The 23,959-nt window shown below is 46.7% G+C and overlaps 1 protein-coding gene and 1 long non-coding RNA gene across 3 annotated transcripts in view; one reads left to right on the forward strand and one right to left on the reverse strand.

The window, feature by feature from the left end:
- zmp:0000000896 (caspase recruitment domain-containing protein 10) overlaps positions 1-21,209 on the forward strand; it is a 34,327-nt gene extending 13,118 nt beyond the window's left edge. Inside the window, exons 4-24 of one of the 2 annotated variants that reach the window (XM_060044506.1) lie at positions 424-610; positions 1,050-1,188; positions 1,708-1,896; positions 3,434-3,553; positions 4,153-4,278; positions 4,870-5,049; positions 6,755-6,859; positions 8,459-8,492; positions 9,031-9,068; positions 9,299-9,387; positions 9,479-9,525; positions 10,342-10,462; positions 11,498-11,675; positions 13,781-13,904; positions 15,665-15,905; positions 16,408-16,477; positions 16,685-16,784; positions 17,644-17,802; positions 18,146-18,258; positions 18,613-18,728; positions 20,364-21,209. In XM_060044506.1, the coding sequence (XP_059900489.1) occupies positions 424-610; positions 1,050-1,188; positions 1,708-1,896; positions 3,434-3,553; positions 4,153-4,278; positions 4,870-5,049; positions 6,755-6,859; positions 8,459-8,492; positions 9,031-9,068; positions 9,299-9,387; positions 9,479-9,525; positions 10,342-10,462; positions 11,498-11,675; positions 13,781-13,904; positions 15,665-15,905; positions 16,408-16,477; positions 16,685-16,784; positions 17,644-17,802; positions 18,146-18,258; positions 18,613-18,728; positions 20,364-20,571 (2,684 nt within the window). In that variant the 3' untranslated portion in view covers positions 20,572-21,209. Of the gene's footprint in view, positions 1-423; positions 611-1,049; positions 1,189-1,707; positions 1,897-3,433; positions 3,554-4,152; positions 4,279-4,869; positions 5,050-6,754; positions 6,860-8,458; positions 8,493-9,030; positions 9,069-9,298; positions 9,388-9,478; positions 9,526-10,341; positions 10,463-11,497; positions 11,676-13,780; positions 13,905-15,664; positions 15,906-16,407; positions 16,530-16,564; positions 16,785-17,643; positions 17,803-18,145; positions 18,259-18,612; positions 18,729-20,363 lie in introns of those variants that run through there. The other variant, XM_060044515.1, reaches the window with a different exon arrangement.
- Positions 1-22,493, reverse strand: part of LOC132452122 (uncharacterized) — a 68,626-nt gene extending 46,133 nt beyond the window's left edge. Inside the window, exon 1 of the long non-coding RNA XR_009524242.1 lies at positions 22,131-22,493. This is a non-coding gene — a long non-coding RNA (uncharacterized LOC132452122). The remainder of the gene's footprint in view (positions 1-22,130) is intronic.
- Positions 22,494-23,959: the final 1,466 nt, after the last annotated feature.

Consider the following 23,959-nt stretch of genomic DNA (forward strand, 5'->3'; position numbering starts at 1 on the left):
CCCCACCACCACCTCCACCACCTCTTCCACCAGCACCCCAACCCCCACCTTCACCACCACTTCCACCTCCACCCCCACCCCCACCTCCACCCCCAGGCTGCCTGGAGCTCCTAGCTGGGTCTCTGAGTCACATGCCCCGAATACAGAGACATTATAACATTAGTTCAAGACCACTACAACATTGATAATGATGCTAAATGATAATACTAGTATATAAGCTCAAGGCCTCTACAACACTAATAACGATGCTACATTATAATAGCACAACATTAGTTCCAGGAGAATCAAACATTAATAATGGCGCTAACTGATAATAGCGTCAGATTAGTCTGGGAGGGGGCCTCTGGGCCCTGCTGATGGGGGGCCGGGGTGCGGGGGGCCGAGGGGGCCCACACCGTACTGACGGGGGATGTGGGGTCCCAGATGAGGAGGGTCCGGAGGCCCTGACCCAGTTCCTGCTGCTGGAGGTGAAGAAGCTGCGGGAGCAGCTTCGCAACGCGCGGCTGTGTGAGCGCCGCCTGTCCAAGCGCTGCCGCACGGCGGAGGAGGAGCGCAGCCGCGCCGAGGGCAAGGCCCACGACCACCGCTACGAGCGGCTGCAGCTGGAGAGGTGGGGGGCCGGGACCCGGGGGTGGGGGGGTGTTTTGTGTATGGGTGTGTGTGCAAGTGTGCAAGTGTGTGTCTGTAAGTGTGGGTGCGGTTGTGTGTTTGGGCAAATTTATGCAATACGATTGCCCTACAATTCCTATTTTATGCTCTGATGAATGCTGTGCTAAATTACTTGCTCTCTCTCTCTCTCTCTCCCTCCCTCTCTCCCTGTCCCTCCATCATATCATATCATATCATATCATATCCTCTCTCTCTCTCTCTCTCTCTCTCTCTCTCTCTCTCTCTCTCTCTCTCTCTCTCTCTCCCTCTCCCTCTCTCTCTCTCTCTCTCTCTCTCTCTCTCTCTCTCTCTCTCTCTCTCTCTCTCTCTCCCTCTCTCTCTCTCCCCCCCTCCACCTCCCCCTCCCTCCCTCCACCTCCCCCTCCCATACGCCCGTCCAGACTGCGTCATGATTTGGAGTTGGGGAGCCGGGAGCTGACCCGGCTGAAGGACCGGCACCTGGAGCAGGCCGTGAAGTACTCCCGGGCCCTGGAGCTGCAGGGCCAAGCCTCGGCCCGTGAGAAGGAGCTCCTCCGACAGGTGGGCGGGAGGCGGAGCTACCTGAGACCGGGCCTTCAGCTACGGGTCGGGACCCAGGAAGAGGTTGAGATCCTGTTGAGATCCAGCCTGATCACGCACAATAACCCTGTAATGAACCGATCACCGTTCTGGTGGGTTCAGACGTTTCTGAGGTTCTCGTGTTGGATCCAGCCCGACGTAGAGGAGGAGGTCATGGAGCAGTAGCTCTCAAATTGGGGTACGTGTACCCCTAGGGGTACTTTTGAGTACTGGGGGTACTTGGAAAATTGAAAGCTAACTCATATTTTCAATAGAAAATCGATAAATTGTGAAAAAAAGTGGTTGAAATGTAAATCTGAAAACAAGAGAAAGGAGAATCCGTGAAAAAGAAAGCACATCCAGAAAAAACAAAATGTAGAGGTACACAAGTCTTAAAAGTTTGAGAACCACTGTCATAGAGCCACATGAAGGCTTCTTCTCAGGGGCTACCTGGTGAATAACCAGCTTGTTATGATCTGATGCTCTGATCCCGGCCTGCAGGTAGAGGAGCTGAAGCTCAGGCTGGTGGAGGCGGACCAACTGAGCATCAACGGCCACTCCCGCTCTCTGTCCCTGAAGCGCAGCAGCGTGCTCCACAACAGCATCAAGAGGATGCCGCCGCCGCCGCTGCCTCTCAAGCCCCTGCAGCACAGCGACATCCCGAAAGACGCGCCGACGTCTGGAACCTCGGTAAGAGGAGACATTTGCTCAGTGTGTCGGAAATACCCGTCAATATTCCCCATCCCCCGATTGTTGCGCAATACCGATAAAATTTTTCTTTTACAAGCATTACAATACTTCATGGATACAAGCAATCAGTCTATAGCCTACATAACAACACACACACGCACTCAACAATTTTTGATAATCCGATATGCTATAGTAGCCTATTCGTAAAGCAACACTTTAGCCAATGCAGCATTGGTTGAAGTTGTTTGAATGCACGTTGTTTTATAACAGTGAGAGGCAAAGTTGTGCAACAATGCAAACGCAACAATAATTGGCACCAATATGGCGCACTTAGAAGGGCAATCAACAACTGAATAAATGCCAGGTGTAGCTTATCGAAGACTGGCACGCAATCAGTGCACTTGCATAATGAAAGCCTGCAGTATATGACTGATAGTGTAAGCACATTCGTCCAACCACGGCGGATGCTGACAACATTTTCCTCAAAAAGCCAAACATCACCACGGCAGGTGCGCTCTCTCTCTCTCTCTCGCAATCTCGCTCCCTCACGCACGTAAACAATCACTCCAGCTTCTCCAACTCCAAGGCTAGGCTGCTTCACTTAGACCAACACCAACCACAAGGCATTCTTAACCATGCAGTAACTCGAAGCCGGAAAGGATATGCACGCGCACAGTCGCACACACTCATCTTATGCACAACAATCAGTTGTATCATTACAATTCAGTCACTGCAAAGATTTAAAAGATAGCCTCTTACCTTAAGTTAGAATAGACCCAAAGTGTGTGAGTAATACACTCTGGTTTAGCTTTCCTTTGCTAGCGGTCTTTAGTATGACTTGTCAACATTAAGTCTTTCTTCTGTTTGGCGAACATTGCTAATTTGCGTACTCACACAGGGCTGGCTAGCTCTGTTTGGCAAAAAATAACCTATTTGTGCATAAATGTTTTGAATTCCTTAAACATTTAAGTCACCGTTAGTGACAATAAAATATTTTACTTTTTTATTTTCTTGACAAAATTTGAGACACCCTTCAAATTTTGCTTTTGAGGCTTTCAGGTGGACCGGCACCTGAAAGCCCTCCTCCGATGAGGAGGAGGGCTTTCAGGTGGTCTCATGGGTAAATCGGGGGGATCGAGCCCCCCCCGGATACCCCCCGTATTACGCACACTGCATTTGCTCCTTGTCAGGAAAGTGTGTTTAAACCAGTTTGAACCAGTGCCCACTGGAGTGGAAGTCAAATATCATACCCATAAGGCTGAATTTCAACGTAACTACGATTGTTAGCAGAATGTTCCTAGATTAAGAAAATAGGATTAGAATTGATTGCGGAATTGTTAATTAATTAGTTAATTAATTCATCATTTCGGGAGAATTAAGAATAACACCTCTGATCTTTGGAGGTGTGCCGAAAGCTTTGATACAATTCCCCTCTTCTTATTATTAAGCCACATTTCCTACCCAGGATGGACATCGATGTGCAACTTGGCTTCTCTTAAATGCTGATTTATCTCTGGGCCATGGTTTCCTACGACAGGCCCTGATGGACATCCTGCATCAGGACCGCAAGGAGGCGGTGGAGCAGAGGCAGGAGATGTGTGACACCATCACCAGACTGCAGGAAGAGCTGGAGAGCACAGAGGAGCAGGTGGAAGAGGTGGGCCCGGAGAAAAACTTGAATATAATTTGTGATTTCTTTGCAGGTTAACTTAGTCGAGCTAAACTTGGGTTATCGTCAATAAAATCAGGGCTTAGCCTGCCTACTAGCCGCCAAGCTAAGCCCTGTGTGCTGAAATGTATCTTAGCCTAGCCTACTACCTATAACAGTGTGTTGACATTTGATATTTTGATAATTGTAGCTGAGCTTTGCTTACAATATCTCCAACTACATTGAGCTGAGTTTGTATGTTTCAAACATACAATTACTGAAAATAACAACAAGGTGACCCCGTTTTTAGCTTAGCTTCTTACCGTATCAATATGTTTTCAACGTAGCTATACCATATCTCTTGTAACAGCAAGCTGAATTTGTGTCTTTAAGGCCGTCGGTTTAACATTGCTCAGTCTTTGACCCAGCTAGCTTACCAAATAAATCTTTCAAAGTAGTTTGGCCTCCGATTTCTCTGGTTAGAGTGACTTGAACTCGTTGCTAGCTTACCGTATCTCTGTATTTGAGCTCACTATTTCCCAGAGAACAGTGACCTTGGTTCTGGTTTTGACCCACCCTAACTCACTGTGTGTGTGTTATGACCACAGCTGGAGGGCCAGTGTGAGCAGCTTCAGCTGAAGGTGAGGACCCTGCAGATGGACTGGGAAACGGAGCAGAAGAGGAGCATGTCCTACTTCAACCAGACCACGGAGCTTGAGAAGGAGAGGGACCAGGTCAGTGAGTCCCGTCATGTATCCGTGCTTGTTAGCACCTCTCACCCCGCTAGCCCCATATGTGCCTCTGCGAGCTGTAATAGGAAACACTGCGAATCACACCTGCCTTCAATCAGTCCATGAGAGTAAGTCGGTTGAAGCATGTGCCAGACGATAAGCGTGTCTCCATTGGCACTTTTTGCTCTCCCAAAGTGACCCCCCCCGCTTCAGAGTGGACTGCGGTGACGTCAACCATGGTTGCTGCTCGGAGTCGGAGCGAGAAGTTGTCAAAGTTACAAATTGTAGGAATATAGATAGAATACAATAAAGTGTGCATTCTTGTGTATGAGAATGGCGACAGTTCTCAGCAGCTTGACTCTTTACGTACTGAAGCGTACCGAGCCGCACCAAACCGTACCACGCCAAACCGAACCGTATGAGCCATGCCAGAATAGTACCGTGGTAAAACGCATATGATGATGCATGGAAACATAAAATCAGTGTAAACCGATCTGCTCTTTTCTTGAAATCAGGGTCACCTTGTGTGAAAATCTGTAAAGACCGGAGACGATGAGACGTACATTTCAATAACTCATTCCATTCACACTTCAGGCCCTGAGGAGCCGGGACAGCCTGCAGCTGGAGTACACGGACTGCCTGCTGGACAAGAACCGTCTTCGGAAGAGGAACGCCGAGCTGCAGGTCTCCCTGGAGCAGCAGGCCTGGCTGCTGGAGAAGGAGAGGGAGCGGGCCCGCCAGCAGGGGGACAAGGCCGGGCCCTGCCTGAACTGTGTGAGTCAGGGAGGGGGGGCGGCACTGTGTGGGTCAGGGAGGGGGGCGGCACTGAGTGAGTCAGGGAGGGGGGCCGGCACTCAGTGAGTCAAGGAGGGGGGCCGCTGTCACACCAAATTTGTACCGGGTGCCAAATTTGTACCGGGTACATCATCCTTACGTAATCCATTCCAAACCTGCCTGGCAACAGATGATCGCGTTGAATGACGTAGGAAGGTTCAAGAACATTCGCGAACTCGTTCATTGAGCGCGACAAGACAGATAACACTTATTTTACAAATTTGATTAAACAATTAAATGCAATACAAATATAAAGTAAAAACAAGTGTTATCTAGCAATCCGTTATCTGTGTAATGTTATTTCGTCTTTGGCAACATGAGCACGAATGTTTTTCGAAACCTGCTTTATACACTCAGTTTACTAGCTAAATTCGATTAAACAATTACGTACAATACAAATATAAAGTAAAAACAAGTGTTATCTAGCGATCCGTTATCTGTATTATGTTATTCCGTCTTTGGCAACATGAGCGGGAATGTTTTCTGAAACCTGCCTGGCAACGGACAACCCCTTACATAATCTGTTGTTCGTTGCCTGGCAACGGACAACAACGACAATTAAGTACCCGGTACAAATTTGGCAGCCGGTACAAATTTGGTGTGACACCGCCACTGTGTGAGTCAGGGAGGGGGGGCCCGGCACTGTGTGGGTCAGGGAGGGGGGGGCCGGCACTGAGTGAGTCATGGAAGGGGGCCGGCACTGTGTGGGCCCCCTTTTCGTCTTCATCTTTCGGAAATCTGAGAGCAGACCGAGAGCAGTGATGACGCTCTCAACAATCTGGCTGTGCCAGTTTGTTGTTTATTTTTTGTATTTGCACCACGTTGGTCATTTTAATGTTGATTTAAATGCTCTTACACACTTGATTACATTGTTACTTTATTCCGTCACCAATCTTTACGTACATTGTTTTCGGGCTGGTTTGCTAAAGAGACTAATGTAGCTAACAATAAACAACGACTAGCCAATTTCATGACACAATCACAAAGACGATCAGGAACGCTATAAATGCACTGAGACCGGAAAGGACGTAAAAAGGGCAACTCGGAAAAAAGCTTGAAACAACAGAAAGCAAAGCAAAATAGGGATTTTCCATTACAATGGAATAAGGGAAAGATGTATAAAGGGTAGATGAATGGATGGAGGGTGGCACTGTAGGGATAGGTCCATACAAGCTTTGTTTTCATTGTTTCCAAGGTATGAGTACAGGTTGCCCGTATTCATAGATGACCTACTGGTCTGTTCTGAGACGATATTACCAGCCTTATTTAAATTTAAAGCATTTGGCAGACACTTTTTTTTATCCAAAGCGACTTACAATAGGTATATTTGTCAGAGGAAAGAGAAACAACAACATATATCATCGCTGTCGGTACAGTAAGGATGTTCATAGAAACAAGTGCCAAGCACTAACAATCGCTAGGTTAACCCCTTCCTCGTATACAACAGAGCTAGCTAGGATAAGATGCTACACAATGCTAAGTACTATTGTCAAGTGCCAGGACGTACAAAATACAATAAGTGTGTAATTTACTTCCTCTAACTTATCCTCTTGATTTATTCCTCTGACACATGCTAATCCCCCCTCCCCCCCACCGCCCCCCATCCCCCCCACCCCCCCATCCCCCCCACCCCCCCCCCTCCCAGTCCAACCTCTCCCTGTGCAGTGAGGACCAGTGCTTTGGGCCCTGCTGCTCCCCCGGTCTGGACCTGAGCCCCAGCATCTCAACCTCCAACATTCTGCTGAGAAAGGTCAGGGTTCACAACTCCTGCAACAGCCTCATTGGCATTGACACACACACACACACACACACACACACACACACACACACACACACACACACACACACACACACACACACACACACACACACACACACACACACACACACACACACACACACACGCACACATACACACACACACACACACACAAACAAACGCACACGCACGCAGGCACTCACACTCATGAACACACACACACACGCACGCACGCACGCACACACACACAAACACACACATGCACACACAACAAAACATACACACCCACGCACACATGCAAGCGCACATACATACACACACACAGACATACTTAAAGAGATACTTCACCGGTGGGAATATGAAGGTTTTATGAATTAAATAATTCAATGTATTATCAATGTGAAAAAAAAATTGAAATCGGTTCATCCTAGCCTGAAAAAAGGCAGAAAGAGTGTTTTATTTATATTACAATAGCGATTTTATAATGATAAAACACCGGTTCTAAATGGGTGAAGTATCCCTTTAACCAAAACAAACACACACACAGAATTCTGACTTTAAACTCAGAATTCTGACATTAATCTCAGAATTCTGACATTAATCTCAGAATTCTGAGATTAAAGTCAGAACTATTTTTTTTTCTTATGTGTGGCCCTAATCCTCTTCTACGTATGACGGAGTATGTACGACGGAGTATTAGGGCCACACATGAATAAAAAAAAAAATTGGCGTGACTTTAAAGTCAACATGTCGACATTAAACTCGAAATGTCAAGAATAAAGTTGAAATGTCATGTCGACTCTAATCTCGACATGTCTTTTTGATTTTCACCTCACTTGACCTCACTCCCAGAGCTCCACGGTGCAATGTTTTTTTTCACCACTGGGATGCTGACGGCGTTTCCCGCCAATTTTTTTTTCCTTTAGCGGCCCTCAGTCAAATTTTGGGTTCCTAAATTGGCCCTCAGCTGTCAAAACTTTGAGAACCCCTGCTTTACGCCATGTGTGGAACTGTTTAATGTGAGTTTGAGGACTCTGAACGTGATAATGGACGTCTCTCTGTTACTCCAACTGAACACACACACACACACGCACGCACGCACGCACACGCACGCGCGCGCGCACACGCACACGCGCGCGCGCGCACACACACACGCGCGCGCACACACACACGCACCCTCCTCACAGATGGTGATACTCCATGTATTCAACATGCAACTTCCTGGACTGGGTTTAATGATTCTTTAATGACATAATAAAGGACGTATCACTCCCTGTCACTCCGACTGTACCACGTACACTCCGGCTCAGAAACTCTGTTCTTCGTGCCGTAACTCGCCCCAACGTCCCGTTTCATCTAATTATCTTAGAACAAGTATCGTGAGAATCGACTCCCTTTCCTGTCATTATGTTGTTGATGTGTTTATGATAGGGAAGTACATTCCTCTGGATCATAAAGTGTTTTCCCCGCACTCCAGAAGTGGTTGTGTAACATGTGGCGATGTGCCAGGGCCTAACCCCCCCCCCCCCCCCCCCCCCCCTCTGACAGTTGTCACGGCGATCATGTCATATCCTGTCCTGTGTCTTACAGATCCCCCACAAAGGCCCAGTGAGAGAGCCAGGAGGTATGTCGTCGTAGTAACCGTTAACACACAGAGACACACCCGTACTATACCATAATATTCTATCCTATACCTATCCTATAACTATACTTATACTATACTATTCTATACCTATCCTATAACTATACTTATACTATACTATCCTATAACTATACGCTACTATACTATCCTATACCTATCCTATAACTATACGCTACTATACTATCCTATAACCATCCTATAACTATACTTATACTATACTATCCTATACCTATCCTATAACTGTACACTACTATACTATCCTATACCTATCCTATAATAACCATACTTATACTATCCTATCATATACTATCCTATACCTATCCTATAAATATACTGATACTATTCTATCATATACTATCCTTTACCTCTTCTTCATCTTCATCATTTTTCATCTCCCTGTGACCTTAAAAAACCTGACCAGGGTTACCTCATAGACTAGGTACCTACTGCCCTCTAGGGATGGAAACGTTGTTAGACGTAACATTTTAATCTAATCTAATCCAATGTGCTTCCATTTCAGAATCACGTTCCATCTCAGATGACAATCTTCTGCCCCTTGTGAGTTTTTCGCAATTTTGCATTATTCATTCCACCCCAATTACACTTGAGAATTGACCTGGCCTATAAATGGAAGAAATAAAAAAGCTTGAAACGCCATTGGCTCTTGACCCATTACTCGATTCACTCCATATCAATTTTTTGACACTTATTTCATCGTCCCGACGGACTGATGTTAAAGTGCATGTTGCTAACACTCACCCTGGTTCATCATCCTCTCATACCTTCAGATGGAAGAGAACGAGAAGGAAATCAACCGGTTGTCGACCTTCCCCTTCCCGCCGTGCCTCAACTCCATGAACCGCCGCTTCAACACGGAGTGAGTCCCTGCCTCCAGCACCAGCTCCCCAGAGTTACCCCTATAGCTCTATGTTCTCTAACCAGAGCCGTGCTGTTCTCCTCCTGGTCAGGTTCGAGCTGGACTCCTGGGGCAGCGACGACAACGACAACACCTCAGGTACGTTAGACGATGAGGAGGGACTACCTACGCCTTCCTCGCCTCTGGGGCCTGGGGAACCGGAGTCGGGCCGGCTTACGCCTCGTTTCCACATACGTACATTCTCGTATGCGATCCAACCGTCTCCGACCGAAAGTCCATTCATTCCTATGTGATTCTCCGTAATGTCCGTTTTTCCTCCGAGACTCCTCCCCTCCGTAAAATTTCTGTCCGGTATGTCCGTAATATACGTTAAAAAAATGTAACTTTCGCCGTCATTTTACGGAGATACCGTATGAACGTTTTTATGTTACTCACAAAACATGTAAGTACCTGGCAGGCCAAACTCCTCTCCGATCTCTTTCCAAGCCTGGTTGGTTTTGTTTTTATCTCTGTCGATGTCAATCCTCATGTTCCAAAGTACCGGTCTCCTAAAAACGGCCATTGTCATACGTTCCCCCATTTTTTTTGTTGTCCGTAAATAAATTCATGTCCGCACGTAAAACACTAGCGACCCCTTCCGTAAATTTGCGGAAGCACGGATACGAAAAAACATAAGTATGTGTAAACGAGGCGTTAGCTCGGGAGGTAGAGCGGGGTGACTTGTAACCGGAAGGTTGCTAGCTCGATCTCCGGCTCCTCCTAGCGGAGTGTCGAGGTGTCCCCTCAGTGCGACAGCTCACCCTGACTGCTCCTGACGAGCTGGCTGTCGCCCTGCGTGGTGCACACCGCCGTCGGTGTGGGCATGACTGTAAATGCAAATGTAACCGAGGATGCCACAATCTAAACGGTTGATCCAAAGCTGTGTGTGTTTTAACGTCTGTGTATGTGACCCAGGAGCCCCCAGCGAGCCGTCGCTCTGTGACTCCTTGAGCTCCCTGAACTCCCAAGTCTTCTCCCCCGACCTAGTCGGCCTGCCCCCGACCCCGCAGCCCAAACCCTGCCGTGCTGCCCCAGGGTACGGGCGCTCACTCAACACTCAACACTCAACACTGAACCCTGCCCTGCTGCCCCAGGGTACGGGCGCTCACTGAACACTCAACACTCAACACTCAACACTCAACACTGAACCCTGGCCTGCTGCCCCAGGGTACGGGCGCTCACTGAACACTCAACACTCAACACTGAACCCTGGCCTGCTGCCCCAGGGTACGGGCGCTCACTGAACACTCAACACTCAACACTGAACCCTGGCCTGCTGCCCCAGGGTACGGGCGCTCACTGAACACTCAACACTCAACACTGAACCCTGCCCTGCTGCCCCAGGGTACGGGCGCTCACTGAACACTCAACACTCAACACTGAACCCTGCCCTGCTGCCCCAGGGTATGGGCGCTCACTGAACACTGAACACTGAACACTGCTCACACTCAACACTTAATACTGAACACTCAACTCTGAACACTAAACACTTGTCACTGAACAATAACTACGCACCACTCAGCACTGAACACTAAATACTTATCACTCAACTCTGAACACTAAAAGCCTTGTGGCTATTTTGAAGGAACCAGTCAGAGTAAGCTTGGTTTGGATAGTATCCAGCTGAAATTTTCCCACACCTTCCTACAGCCCGCACTCTAAAGCGACTTAAAAATGCTTGATTATCTTCATCAATTCATCAAGATCATTGAACACTTAAAGACAGGACTAGCTTGTCTTATCATTCAGACTGAACACTTAATACTTATCCCTTAACACTTTTCAATCAACACTCAACACGTAACAGTCCACTGTCAGTACGATGCATGATACAAAACACTTGATACTTTATAATTTTCCTTTAACACTTAACACTAAAGACTAGTGTTGTAGTAGTTACACTGGAAGTGACATCACCATGGCATAATAGTAGCTCACTGCTAATAGCTTGATTTAAAGATAAGAATGAGTAAAGGAATTTGTATTCCCTGGGAGTGGAACCCCGGACGACTTGATCATGCTGCCCAACCCCCCCCTCATGTAATGTTAACTGTTGTTGATGATCCGATAGGCTGAAGCCAGTGTCCCCGTCGTCCAGTCCGCCTATCGCGGTCAAGCAGAGGCAGTGCAGCTTTGACGATGATGTCACTCTGGTGGGCGGGAACCAAACGGGCGTCTTCGTCAGTCATGTGACCCCCGGGTCACACGCCGCACGCTGCGGCCTGCAGGAGGGCAGTGAGCTGCTCGAGGTGTGTGTGTGTGTGTGTGTGTGTGTGTGTGTGTGTGTGTGTGTGTGTGTGTGTGTGTGTGTGTGTGTGTGTGTGTGTGTGTGTGTGTGTGTGTGTGTGTGTGTCAGTGGCGGCTGGTGTTTTTTTAAAGGTCCCATGACATGATATTTTATGTATTTTTTAATATAGGTATTAGTGGGCAACTAACACAGTATTCAAAGACGTTCCCGAAATTCAGCCGTGGTGCAGAGTTACAGCCACTCCGAGCCAGTCGCACATTGAGCTTCCCCCAAATGCGCTGTTTTGGTGTCTGTAGCTATAATGCAAATGAGGAGGAGCGAGGCGGGTCAAGGAGGAGGGTGGGGGTGTGGCCCTGAGCAGCTTGCAGCCACGGTACCATGCGCTCTGTTTACAGTGGATGTATCGCAATGGCGAGGCGCACACAGCCTTTAGCCGTGTTCTGTAAATATTCTAGAACACACGGGAATCCTGGAGCTCTATATCTAAATATTATCATACAGCCTACATAGATATCTATATCATATAATATATATTATCACGGCCAAAAGCTGTGTGAGCCGATATTATGAATGTCAAACGACCGCGTTGGGTTCTCCGACGTTCCTGGTTCTTCAACGTCCTCATCAATGTGAAGTAGACTGAACCGCGACAAGGAGGAGAAAGGGATCGTTGCCGGGCAGCGCATAGGCACCTCCGCCTCCGGCGGTGGTCCCTCAGCGGGGCTCAAGCGGGAGACATTCGCCGCCAACAATCCCTTTCTCCTCCATGTCGTGGTTCATGTTCTTGAGGGAGTCAAAGCCAAAGTTCCTTCCCCCCAATTCATTCTCAACTTTGGCTGAGGTAACCCCCAATATGAGTCTCGTTGTAGAAATACCAGAGACGAGAGTCCGACGTGTTATGCGCCATAACACCAAAAGCAGAACGGTTATCCAAATAACAAGGAAGTGTACAACACTTGCGTTACAGTCCTGGAGCTCTATATCTAAATAATATCATATAATACATAGAAATCTGTATCATTTCATACATATTATCCCGGCCAAAAGCTGTGTGCGCCTCCGGGCGATGGTGCCTCGCGGCAACCGGTGGCAAGTCGCAGTTCATGTACTTCAGCGAGTCAAAGCCAAAGTTCCTTTCCCCCAATTCCTTCTCAACCACGGCTCAGATAACCCCCACAACAGTCTCGTTGTGGAAATACAAGACACGTCAAAGAACCGACAAGAAACACTTGCGTTACAGTGTGTGTACACACACACACACACACACACACATGTGGCGCTCGCACGGTCGAGTCTCATTGGCGGGCCTTCGTCTCTGGGCGGGCCAGCCAGAGTAAGGGGAGGAGCTGAGATTCTTGGTGACGTCCTAAATACAGACATTCCAAATCAGCGCACTTGAGCCTCCGTTTTTTCAAAGGCGAGCAGAACAGCTAGTGCTCGTTTTACACCAAACGCAAGTTTTAGCCACTGGGGGACCATAGGCAGGCTAGGGGAACTCATATTTATGTTAGAAATTAGATTTTCATGTCATGGGACCTTTAAAGTGAGGGAGGGAGGACTGCTTGCTTGCTTACCGTATGCCTGCTTGCACTGTTAGTGGCGTATGGTGTGATGAGAGTGAGTATGTGACCCATAATTATGTGAATTGTTACAAATCCACCAGTGGCAGCATTGTCCTTTGAAAACTGGTTGGCAGCATGTCTTGGACTACATGGGGAGAAGGAAAGGATGCAAAGCCAATTGGTCAAATCAGGCCTAATCTTGATTTGTAAAACTAAATAAAAAAATCTGGGCCAAGCATTGGGCCTATATTTGCCCTCAATGACTGAAGCTATTGGTTGTAATTTGGCAACGTTTATTTTCAGCTATAATTGACCAAATGTGATGCCATTTAAAATGCATCATGCTCTGAATCATTCACTAACATCCTTTCCACAATATCAAACAGAATGGTCAGAGTAAAAAATTAAAAGAACAACAAGAACATTATTTCACAACATTGTTTGAGGCAAATGTGGATGTTAATGGATGTTTCAGAATGTTGGTCATGGTGTGTGTGTGTGTGTGTGTGCGTGCGTGCATGTACGTGTGTGTGTGTGTGAGCAGCTGCAGCAGGTCCTGTCGGGCGGGGGCAGTTTGCTGCTGTCTCAGTGCACAGCGGAGGTGGCCCACTTCTCCCTGCAGTGGTGGACGCAGCCCGCCTCCCTGAAGCACCGCGCCAACCCAGAGGGTAAGGGGGGACCGGGCTCACACACCGGGAACGTTTGCTGTCTGTTATCTGACTTCATTACTACACAGAAATATTGCAGACTGCTTCTTTAAACAAATGAACAGAAACCACACACACACACACACACACACACACACAACAGATCACAGATCACCAAATCAACGTTTTAAGTAACAAACCAGGGGCCCTATCTTGCATCCGGCGCAAGTGACTTAGTCACTGGCGCATGTGTCGTTGCTAGTTTACAACTGGCGCAGAGCGTTCTTTTCCCACCACCGCCACTCGGCGGTAAATTAGGGATTGATCATGCGCCCCAAGGGGCGGTTCGGCGGAAGGAGGAGGCGTGTTCTGGCGCAAATGCTATTTTGCCGTTTCTGAATACCATTGCGCTACTGACCAGGAAATACCTGGTTTAAAGTCAGTGGCGCGTTGTTCAGATGCTATTTTAAGGGCGCATGCATACATGTGCATGCGATGCATATGGATTGCTTGTGCACCTCGCGCATACACTTTGCTTCTCCCATCTACCTAGCCGCACATTCTTGGTAAATTATTTGGGAAAGAACAGCTGATGCAGCGGTAATAAGTTGTACTTTTAAATCAATGCATCTGCAAACACTGTACAGCAAACACATATTTTCTTGACAGAGACATCGTGTAGGCCTACATGCCCATAACTTTTAGGATTGATGAGTATTTGATCGTGAAAAACATTGTTTTACCGCGAGTGAGTGTTAAAAAGAATGAATGAATGCGGGCGCGCGTGTGTGCTCTGTTTAAACACACGCAAACTAAACACGTAACGCATAATACAATCAATGGCAATGTCTATTACCGCGGGGACACATGCATATTAGGATAGCATACAATACTGATAAGAAACAATGTTTATAATGTATTGCGTATATCATTAAATAGAACCACAGTTACCGCATATCATATGTTATATCATATACGTTTTCTTTGCCGAAATTTATTTGAGGACTCAGTATTTCTGCAGTTGTTGAAGAAAACCCCTTATTCCATGTGTGAATTAGGCCATATTATTTGGCAATAAACTGAGCCATTTGCAGTTTGAAATTCATGTGCATCTGTCTCATCGGAGACTGCAGACGCGCTGTCAAAATATCAACTCGTCTGATTCAAATGCGCTCATGGCTCTTAAAGGGGATGGGAGCTGGCACTCTCATTGTTTTGTTGGACGTTACGCCCAAACCACACCTACGGGTAACTAGGCTGCTTCAGACCAACCCTTTTGACACTTGCGCCGCGACGCAAGTGTCATTTATCCGCCTGTAAAATAGCGATAGCGCCGTAGAACCGCCCACAAAGCTACTTGCGCTTTGCGCTTCCCACTTGCGTTTCAGACCGTTAAAATAGGGCCCCAGAACTCCATGTCATGTCTCTCAGGAGACATGATGATGATGTCATTGTGAGGAACCGTGGGATCAGGGGAGTTGTTTGACAGATTTAACTGTCAGGTAATCCCCAATTCCCAGTGTGGATTACCCATGCTTATAATGTATTCTCTTTTATTATTGTAAGACTCTTGATGATCAAAGATTAAGCAAATGGTGTTTATAACATCTAGCAACAAAGCATACAATTATTCTCTCTCTCTCTCTCTCTCTCTCTCTCTCTCTCTCTCTCTCCCCCTCCCTTTCTCTCTCTCTCTCTCTCTCTCTCTCTCTCTCTCTCTCTCTCTCTCTCTCTCTCTCTCTCTCTCTCTCTCTCTCTCTCTCTCTCTCTCTCCCCCTCAGCCTACGCCACCCTGTGCTCCCAGCTGGCCGCGCCCTCCTTCCTGGGCGCTGACTCCTTCTACGTCCGGGTCAACCTGGACATGGACCCCAGCGGGGACGTCCCCTTCCTGGGGGCGCGCTGTGATGACATCATGCACGTGACGGACACGCGGTACCAGGGGAAGTACCAGTGGCGCTGCTGCCTGCTGGACCGCTGCACCGCCCAGCCGCTGCTGGCCGGGGCCATGCCCAACTACAACAGGTAGGTCAGGGGTCAGGGGTCACTACAACAGGTAGGGTCAGGGGTCACACCCAACTACAACAGGTAGGTCAGGGGTCACTACAACAGGTAGGGTCAGGGGTCACACCCAACTACAACAGGTAGGTCAGGGGTCACTACAACAGGTAGGGTCAGGGGTCACTACAACAGGTAGGGTCAGGGGTCACTACAACAGGTAGGGTCAAGGGTCACACCCAACTACAACAGGTAGGTCAGGGGTCACTACAACAGGTAGGGTCAGGGGTCACTACAACAGGTAGGTCAGGAAGCAGTGGTCACTACAACAGGTAGGGTCAGGGGCCACTACAACAGGGAGGGTCAGGGGTCACACCCAACTACAACAAGTAGGGTCAGGGGTCACTACGACAGGTAGGGTCAGGGGTCACACCGAACTACAACAGGTAGGGTCAGGGTTGTCGATACACTTGCCAGGTGTTATGATATGTAACGCTTGTAACGGTCGATGCTCCGTTGTCCCTCTCAGGGCCCAGCAGCTGCTGCTGCTGCGACTCAGAACCATGGCCTCGGAGCAGAAGAAATTCAAGAAGAAGGTGGTATGTCTGCCCGCCTCAAGGCTACTGACACAAGCTCAGGAGGTAGAGCGGGGTGGCTGGTAACCGGAGGTTACCAGCCATCTCGAGGTGACCCTGAGCAAGACGCCTCTACCTGACTGCTCCTGACAAGCTGGCTGTTGCCTTGGATGAAAGCATCAGCAAAATCCCCTTCATTTAAAAAAGTAGAATGTGTGTTCTCTCCTGCAGCTCTCCAGGAAGGCGGTGGCCCGGCGGGTGCGTCTGGTGAAGGCCGTGGCTCCGGGCGCCGGGGGCCCGTCCACCCAGGTCCTCTACACGCTGAGCCACCGTAAGATGATCAGTCGATACGCAGATGACACCCTGATTCACGCACAATGTTATCATCACTGTTCAGCCTTCAGTCTGGGTTTCATGTGTTGACTTTGTGCCAATGGGTGTGTGTTTATGTGTGTGTTTTCCTGCGTGTGTGTGTCTATTTCTTTTGTGTGTATGTGTGTGCGTATGCATGTCTATACGTGTGTCTGTTTACATGTGTGTGTGTGTCTATATCTGTGTGTGTGCGTGTGTGTCTATATATATGTGTCTAAATACGTGTATGTCTCTATATGTGTCTGTGTCTATATGTGTATGTGTGGGTCTATATGTGTGTGTGTGTGTGTGTGTGTCTATATGTGTGTGTGTGTGTGTGTGTGTGTGCATGTGTGTGTGTCTATATGTGTGTGTGTGTGTGTGTGTGTGTATGTGTGTGTGTCTATATGTGTGTGTGTGTGTGTATTTGTGTGTGTCTATATGTGTGTCTGTGTGTCTATATGTGTGTGTGTGTGTGTGTGTGTGTGTGTGTGTGTGTGTGTGTGTATGTCTATATGTGTGTGTGTGTGTGTCTATATGTGTGTGTGTGTCTGTGTGTGTGTGTTTGTCTATATGTGTGTGTGTGTGTGTCTATATGTGTGTGTGTGTGTGTGTGTGTTTATACGTGTGTGTCTCTACGTGTGTCTGTGTCTCTACGTGTGTGTGTGTGTGTCTCTACGTGTGTCTGTGTCTCTACTTGTGTGTGTGTGTGTCTATACGTGTGTGTGTGTGTGTGTGTGTGTCTATATGTGTGTGTGTCTGTGTCTCTACGTGTGTGTGTGACTGTGTGTCTGTGTCTCTACGTGTGTCTGTGTCTCTATGCCCCCCCCCCCTCCCAGGCCAGGAGGAGCAGCTGATCCCCTACAGCCTGGTGCAGCCGGTGCAGGCGGGGGCGCGGCGGCCGGTTCTCTTCTCCCCCTCGCCGCTCTCCAGGGGGCTCATAGAGCAGCTGCTGCAGCCCGCCATGTCCCAGCTGCAGTTCAACACCTGCCCTCCAGGTGAGCTACAGACACACGCACGCACAAGCACACACACATACACATACACACAACAATACACACACAACAATACACCGACAAATAGATACACACACACACACACACATAATGTTATCTCTCAGTGTTATCTGTCAAGCACTTTTGAAGCTGTAGATTGCGAGATATTGCAACCAACAGAAACTATCCATATTTGGTACATTGAGAGCTCATTGTTATTCATTCCTTAATAGCTTTTTAATAGCTTTTCAAATGAATAAAAAATGTCCAACGGTTCCTCTCAAGCTTCTCAAACAGGGATTCATGGATGCCGCCTGTATACACTCCTTTCCCTTATGTGCTGCAGAACCCATCCCGGCCACCGAGAGGTGCCGGAAACACGTGTTTATGCTGAACCCCTCGATTCCAGACGACTCTCGGGGCATCAGGCTGCAGTCCATACAAGACATCGTCAGCCAGGTGAACCAGCGCCGGGAACTGTACTTCATAGTTAAATTACCTCCAGGGTACCTGTACTTCAAAGTTAAAGTAGCTCCACTACCAGGGTATCTGTACTTCAAGGTTAAAGTACCTCCAGGGTACTGGTCCTTCGAATCTTAAAGTACCTCCACTTCCGGGAGTACAAGTTCTTTAAAAAAAATCTTTTACATGTACTTCAAAGTAAAGGTATCTCCAGGGTACCTGTCTTAAGGGTACACTTTTCTTCTGGTTTCCATATCAGGATAAGATAAGATGTACCAGACAAATAACAGGAAAGTGATTTCTTCATCTTTATTTCTTTCCCCCCCTTTCCCCCTATCTCTCTTCTCTCAGGATAAGCACTGTCTGCTGGAGCTCAGCCTGGCCAATGTGCAGGGCCTGCTGAAGCAGGGAGTGTACCCAATCGTCATCCACATCCAGCCCAAGAACAAGAAGTACGGGAGACTGAAGTATGCATCGCTGCCTCAGTCCCCTCACGCCAACCCTGACTCTAACTCTGACCCTAAACAAATCAGAACACAATGTCATCGTTAATGAGACAAACAGAACAGACTGTTCAGACATTCTGTGCAAGTCAGACGATTTGAGGTTGAAAAGGTGGAAGTTTAGTGTAGAGTTTAGGATCTTTCAATTGTTTGGTTTTTACCACAATGTCTGCAGTCGACCTGTGAGTACCTTTTGATGACAGCATCTGCTCAAGGCTGTATCATAACTTAATTGTTGCTGATCGAGATTGGGGAGCTGATCCACCAAATGACTGCGACATCAACCACACCCCATCCCTCCTAAGGCACCTGGTCATCGGCTTCTCGCTTCAGCTAAACAGGTTCTTAGAGCTCATTATCACAACGCTACTGAACTGGAATGAGCCTAAAAAACAATCTTACAGGGTATTTACTAGTGATGCGCGAGAGGGCGTTTTTTTAACACCCGCCCCAACCCGCCCCAAGACATTTTCCAAACCGCCCCGCCCGACCCGTGGGGAATTCTGAAGCGGCCCGCCCGACCCTCCCAATTTGACCCGCAAAAAAATAAAAATAATAATAACAACAAATAAAATAAAAAGCCTGGGGCTGAGGCTTATGCCTAATTTAACACGTAACTAAATGAGAAGGATTTGCGCTAAATTCGCATTATTGTGAAACTTCAACGGCAGGTCTACATCAAACAACAACAACAACGACAGCTTTACGCAATTATTTATTGAAGAACTGTTAACAAATGCGTGGAAGACATAGCCTATGTCTATCTATGATGTTCCCACAAACAGACACATAGCGCAGGCAATGCACACGCACTAACTGTCAAAACTATCAAAGGCAATGTAGCCCAGATATATGACAATCTGATTAACTCATAGCGCAGTTTTGTCTAAAACAAAAGTGGAACAGCCACTTCATAACAAGTATCACACTCAATAGTTAACCTGACTACGAGGTTCCTACAAAATAAAATAAATAAATAAATAAACTAACATCAACGCAATGTAACCATAATAGGCTATGACAACGACTTTTTAGTGCAATTTTGTGTAAAGAAAAGTGGAGCAGCCGCTTAATAACAAGTAGCCCACAAGGTTTCTACAAAATAAAACTCAAAATATGATAGGCTACATAGAACTACTGGTCCACTGTTTTATGTCAGCTGTTTGGAAGCACTGTGGAGAAATAGGATGGCATCAACGGTGTCTGCCTAACTCAGACGACTAGCAGGAGTGGGAGCTTTGAGTGCAATAACTTTGTGACAGTGGGATGTATGCAAATGATAAGTTCTGTAGGCTAACGCAAAATTGCGATTTCACCTATGTATTCCAAAAGTTCCGGGTTGCGAGTTTTGGCTTTTTTGACCCGCCCCACCCGAACCCGCGATACTAGAGAAAACTGCTACCCAACCCACCCGGCCCGCGGGTAATTGGGTAACCCGCGCATCACTAGTATTTACTCTAAACCAATCTTTTGCGGACAGATTGTATTGGTTAGGGATGTTTGAGTGAAGCCAGGAGAGATGGTTAAAATTGATTGATCACACCGATTGGTTTTGTCTTTCAACCCATCTTAATCAATCTTCACCTGGCACTCCTACAGGAAGTGGTTTCCCCAGTGCGGAGAGGAGAAGTTGATTGAGGATCTGTGTCGGAGGGAGGAACTGCAGCTGGAGACTCTTCCACTGTTCCACCACACGCTGGAACCCAGCCGCTGGAGCAGCACGGACGACCTGCTGTCCGCCATCCGCAGTGCCATCGACAGCCAACAGAGGGCGGTAGCCTGGGTGGAATTTGAGAGACTGCAGTAACCGCAGCCGGCCGCCATACGCAGTGCCATCCAGGACCAGCAGAGGGCGGTGGCGTGGGTGGAAGTACCGTCCTTAGCCAGTAGAGGGCACTGGGATTGCTGGAACTGGACAGACTTCAGTAACTGCAAGGCAGGTTATTGACCAGTAGGCGACACATGCACCTCGCCCACAAAAAAGGAAATGTGGCATTTCATAGGATTTAAACCACTGTAGTCTTTTTTAATCAAACGACTGCAAAACCTTTGTTTGTAGATAGATTATCGGATGTGTTATTGTCCTATTGCGGTTGCTATATATGTAAATTCATTCATTTAAATTAATAGGGCTATTGGTACACAATACCAATACTTGGTACTGTTGTGTTCTGGGGCTGACAGCGGCTGGCACAGTCCACCAGAACAGACGTTCTCACAGAGCCTTTCACTCACTCTGGCAGCGTCTTTAGAGGGCCATGGGGGTAGATTACCAGGCTGTATACCTCAAAGATTCACTCAGGTGTTATTCTCATCCCATCCAGAACCGGCCAAGGAAATAACTCTTTGGATCTGTATTTTTTTAATCTGTTGACCAGGTTAAAGTTCAAATAGTTTCACCTTGTGTTTGTACAAATGCACAACATTAAAACTTAGTTTTTTCTATTTTATTGTCCGTTGCCTTTCTTGACAGATGTGTAGGGGCCTACTCATTGTATGTGATTAATGGACATTAACCGATTTCAGTATCTGAATACCTTTTTAACAGCAACCCATTAAAGTGTAGTTGAGAAGAGTGTCACAGAATCCAAATTACAACCAATAAACCAACCTCTCTTCTCTCCACTATAGCGAATCTGACCATACGACCAACCTCAGACTGTTTGTGGTGCAGCAGTTTATTGGGATCGAGCACAGCTGGGATGGATTATGCTAGCTACTAGTGTACAGTTCTTTACACCGTTTGGGGTCCTGACAGATTCAGGTGGTTGACTTAGGGCCTGTAAACGGCCAATGCTGATTTTATGTTTTAACATAGCATTTAGTGTTAGGGTTACTCTTACCTCTTATTGCATGAAATGCTACCTAAATGTTTTATATAGCATGCGTCCTGTGGTCATAACACAGCATGCATTGCATATGTTAAATACAAGTTACAATTATTATTATGAATTCTAATTATTCTAAGAGACATTATGAATCAAATAACAATGAGCATGCATATATGTATGTATTTTAAAGATAATATTTCAACATGAGTATATAAAATGTCATTTACCTTTCAACGAATTGTAGGAAGCACTATGCATGACGTCATGTCACTGGCGGCCTCCCTCCCTCGGCTTTCTCCCTCCCCCTACCCCCTCCAAGCTGGGACTCTTAAATCTACGCCACTTCGCCCGGGGCGGGACTTTACGTCCTACGTCACTCGCTATGGGTGTGCATGTGTGCGCGTAGCCGTTTGTCTCAGGGATCTGTGCACGAACTCCCTTGCACTACAGGATTACGAGCGTCAGTGTCGTTCGCGATGGAGGGTGGGTGACATTCCTACAGTCTGTGATGATAGGCTATATTTCTACAAAGGACTAACTATTACTAGCGATTAACATGACGAAACAACACGAACTAAGCTAACATTAGACTAAAGCCATACCAGATAACGCCATACCAGCTAACCCTAACTATTTCTATTAAACTCTGAACCATTTTGCAACTGGCAACTGTGTGTTGGTGTGTCTTATTGCTTCCCACGTCTGCGTCTGCATCTTTCCCACTCCTGGCTAATAGTTTCAGCTTTTGTACTGGATATCAGAAATGATCACCCTGTACCACACTGCTGACTTGTTGATGTTTTGTGAGCACTGACGCATTTCTCTAGGTATCTTAAGTTTCCTACTGGAGTCATCAAAACTTTGGACTTTGTGTTATTGTAAGAAATATTTTTTTGCAAAAACACTCCTTACCATTACCCTAACCTTAACCCCAGTAACATTTCTTCATCCTAAACTACAAGTTACGCAAAATGGCATGCAAACATCCAATCCAATATGAAAGAAAATAGCTAGCTTCATTAAGGAATCGAACCCCTTATCGCCGCGTTAATGAGTTAATAATAATAATAATAATAAATTAAATTTATATAGCGCTTAATATGGTACTCTAAGACGCTTTACATATTGCCCTATCAAAACTATGTAAGACAGACTAGGAATTAAAGAAAAACAGAGGTTAAACATGAAGAATAAGGTGGGAGTTAGGTGGGGAAGGCTAGTGTGAAAAGGTATGTTTTGAGGGCAGATTTGAAAGAAGAGAGGGTTGGAGAGACTTTGATGTGGGAGGGGAGTGAATTCCAAAGGGTGGGGGCAGCAACTGAGAAGGCCCGATCACCCCAAGAGTTGTTCTCTGACCACTAACCCATCAGGTCTTAGTACATGTGATTCAAGAGTTAACCACTTGACAATCTTTAAACTTCGGTTGCCTAGAAATTGTAAAGACAATGATGTGTGTACATTGTGCGAGTATCCGTCACTCGCGATGTGTGTGCAGTCCAAAATGAAAGAAAAAACCTTGCATCACTAGGGAATCGAACCCCCAATCATCAGTCTTTAAACGTTGGTCGTTGGTAACTGTAAACAAAGAGATTGCATTTTCTTTAACTGCTAACTAACAAACGGGTTTATGCGTTCACTGAACAAAGATTATGGAAATAAAAGACCACTTTTCCATCAGAAGAATCATCAGAACCGTTATTACCAACCCATAGACACTAAAAGCCAAAACCTTTCTCACATGCACACCCATCGCGAGTGACGGCTACGCGCACACGTGCACACCCATAGCGAGTGACGTAGGACGTAAAGTCCCGCCCAGGGCGTAGTGGCGTCGATTTAGAGAGACCCGCCTACTTTTATCCCCTCGACAAACAATGATTGGCGAACGAGCCGGAGAAGGAGTGGTAAAACAGAAGCCGTCTAAGTGCTGCCTCATACCACTAGACAGGGTTAGAGTCAAAATAGATAAAATAGATGGAAATAAAATAAGTACAAACAAAATAATTGAAAAGGAATTCCAAGGAAAGAGAATTCAAATCAACACAGTTGATTGGAATTTGCCTTAGTGCCAACCAGGGTTAGGGTTATCATTCAAACCAGTAAAAAGATAAGATTCAAGATTCAAGATGCTTTATTTATCCCGAGGGAAATTACTGTGCAACAGTTACAATACAAAGGTGGGAAAGTCATACAGGGTTAGAGTCAAAATAGATAAAATAGATGGAAATAAAATAAGTACAAACTAAATAAGTGAAAAGGAGCGATTGGATAAAAGTGGTATTAGTGGTAAAAGTGGTAAAGTGATGAAGTGATAAATATTATAGCAGCAATTGTTGGCAGCAGGGCTCTACACTAACTTTTTTT

The sequence above is a fragment of the Gadus macrocephalus genome, chromosome 2, assembly GCF_031168955.1.
Source record: "Gadus macrocephalus chromosome 2, ASM3116895v1".
In the NCBI taxonomy this organism is placed as follows: domain Eukaryota; kingdom Metazoa; phylum Chordata; class Actinopteri; order Gadiformes; family Gadidae; genus Gadus; species Gadus macrocephalus.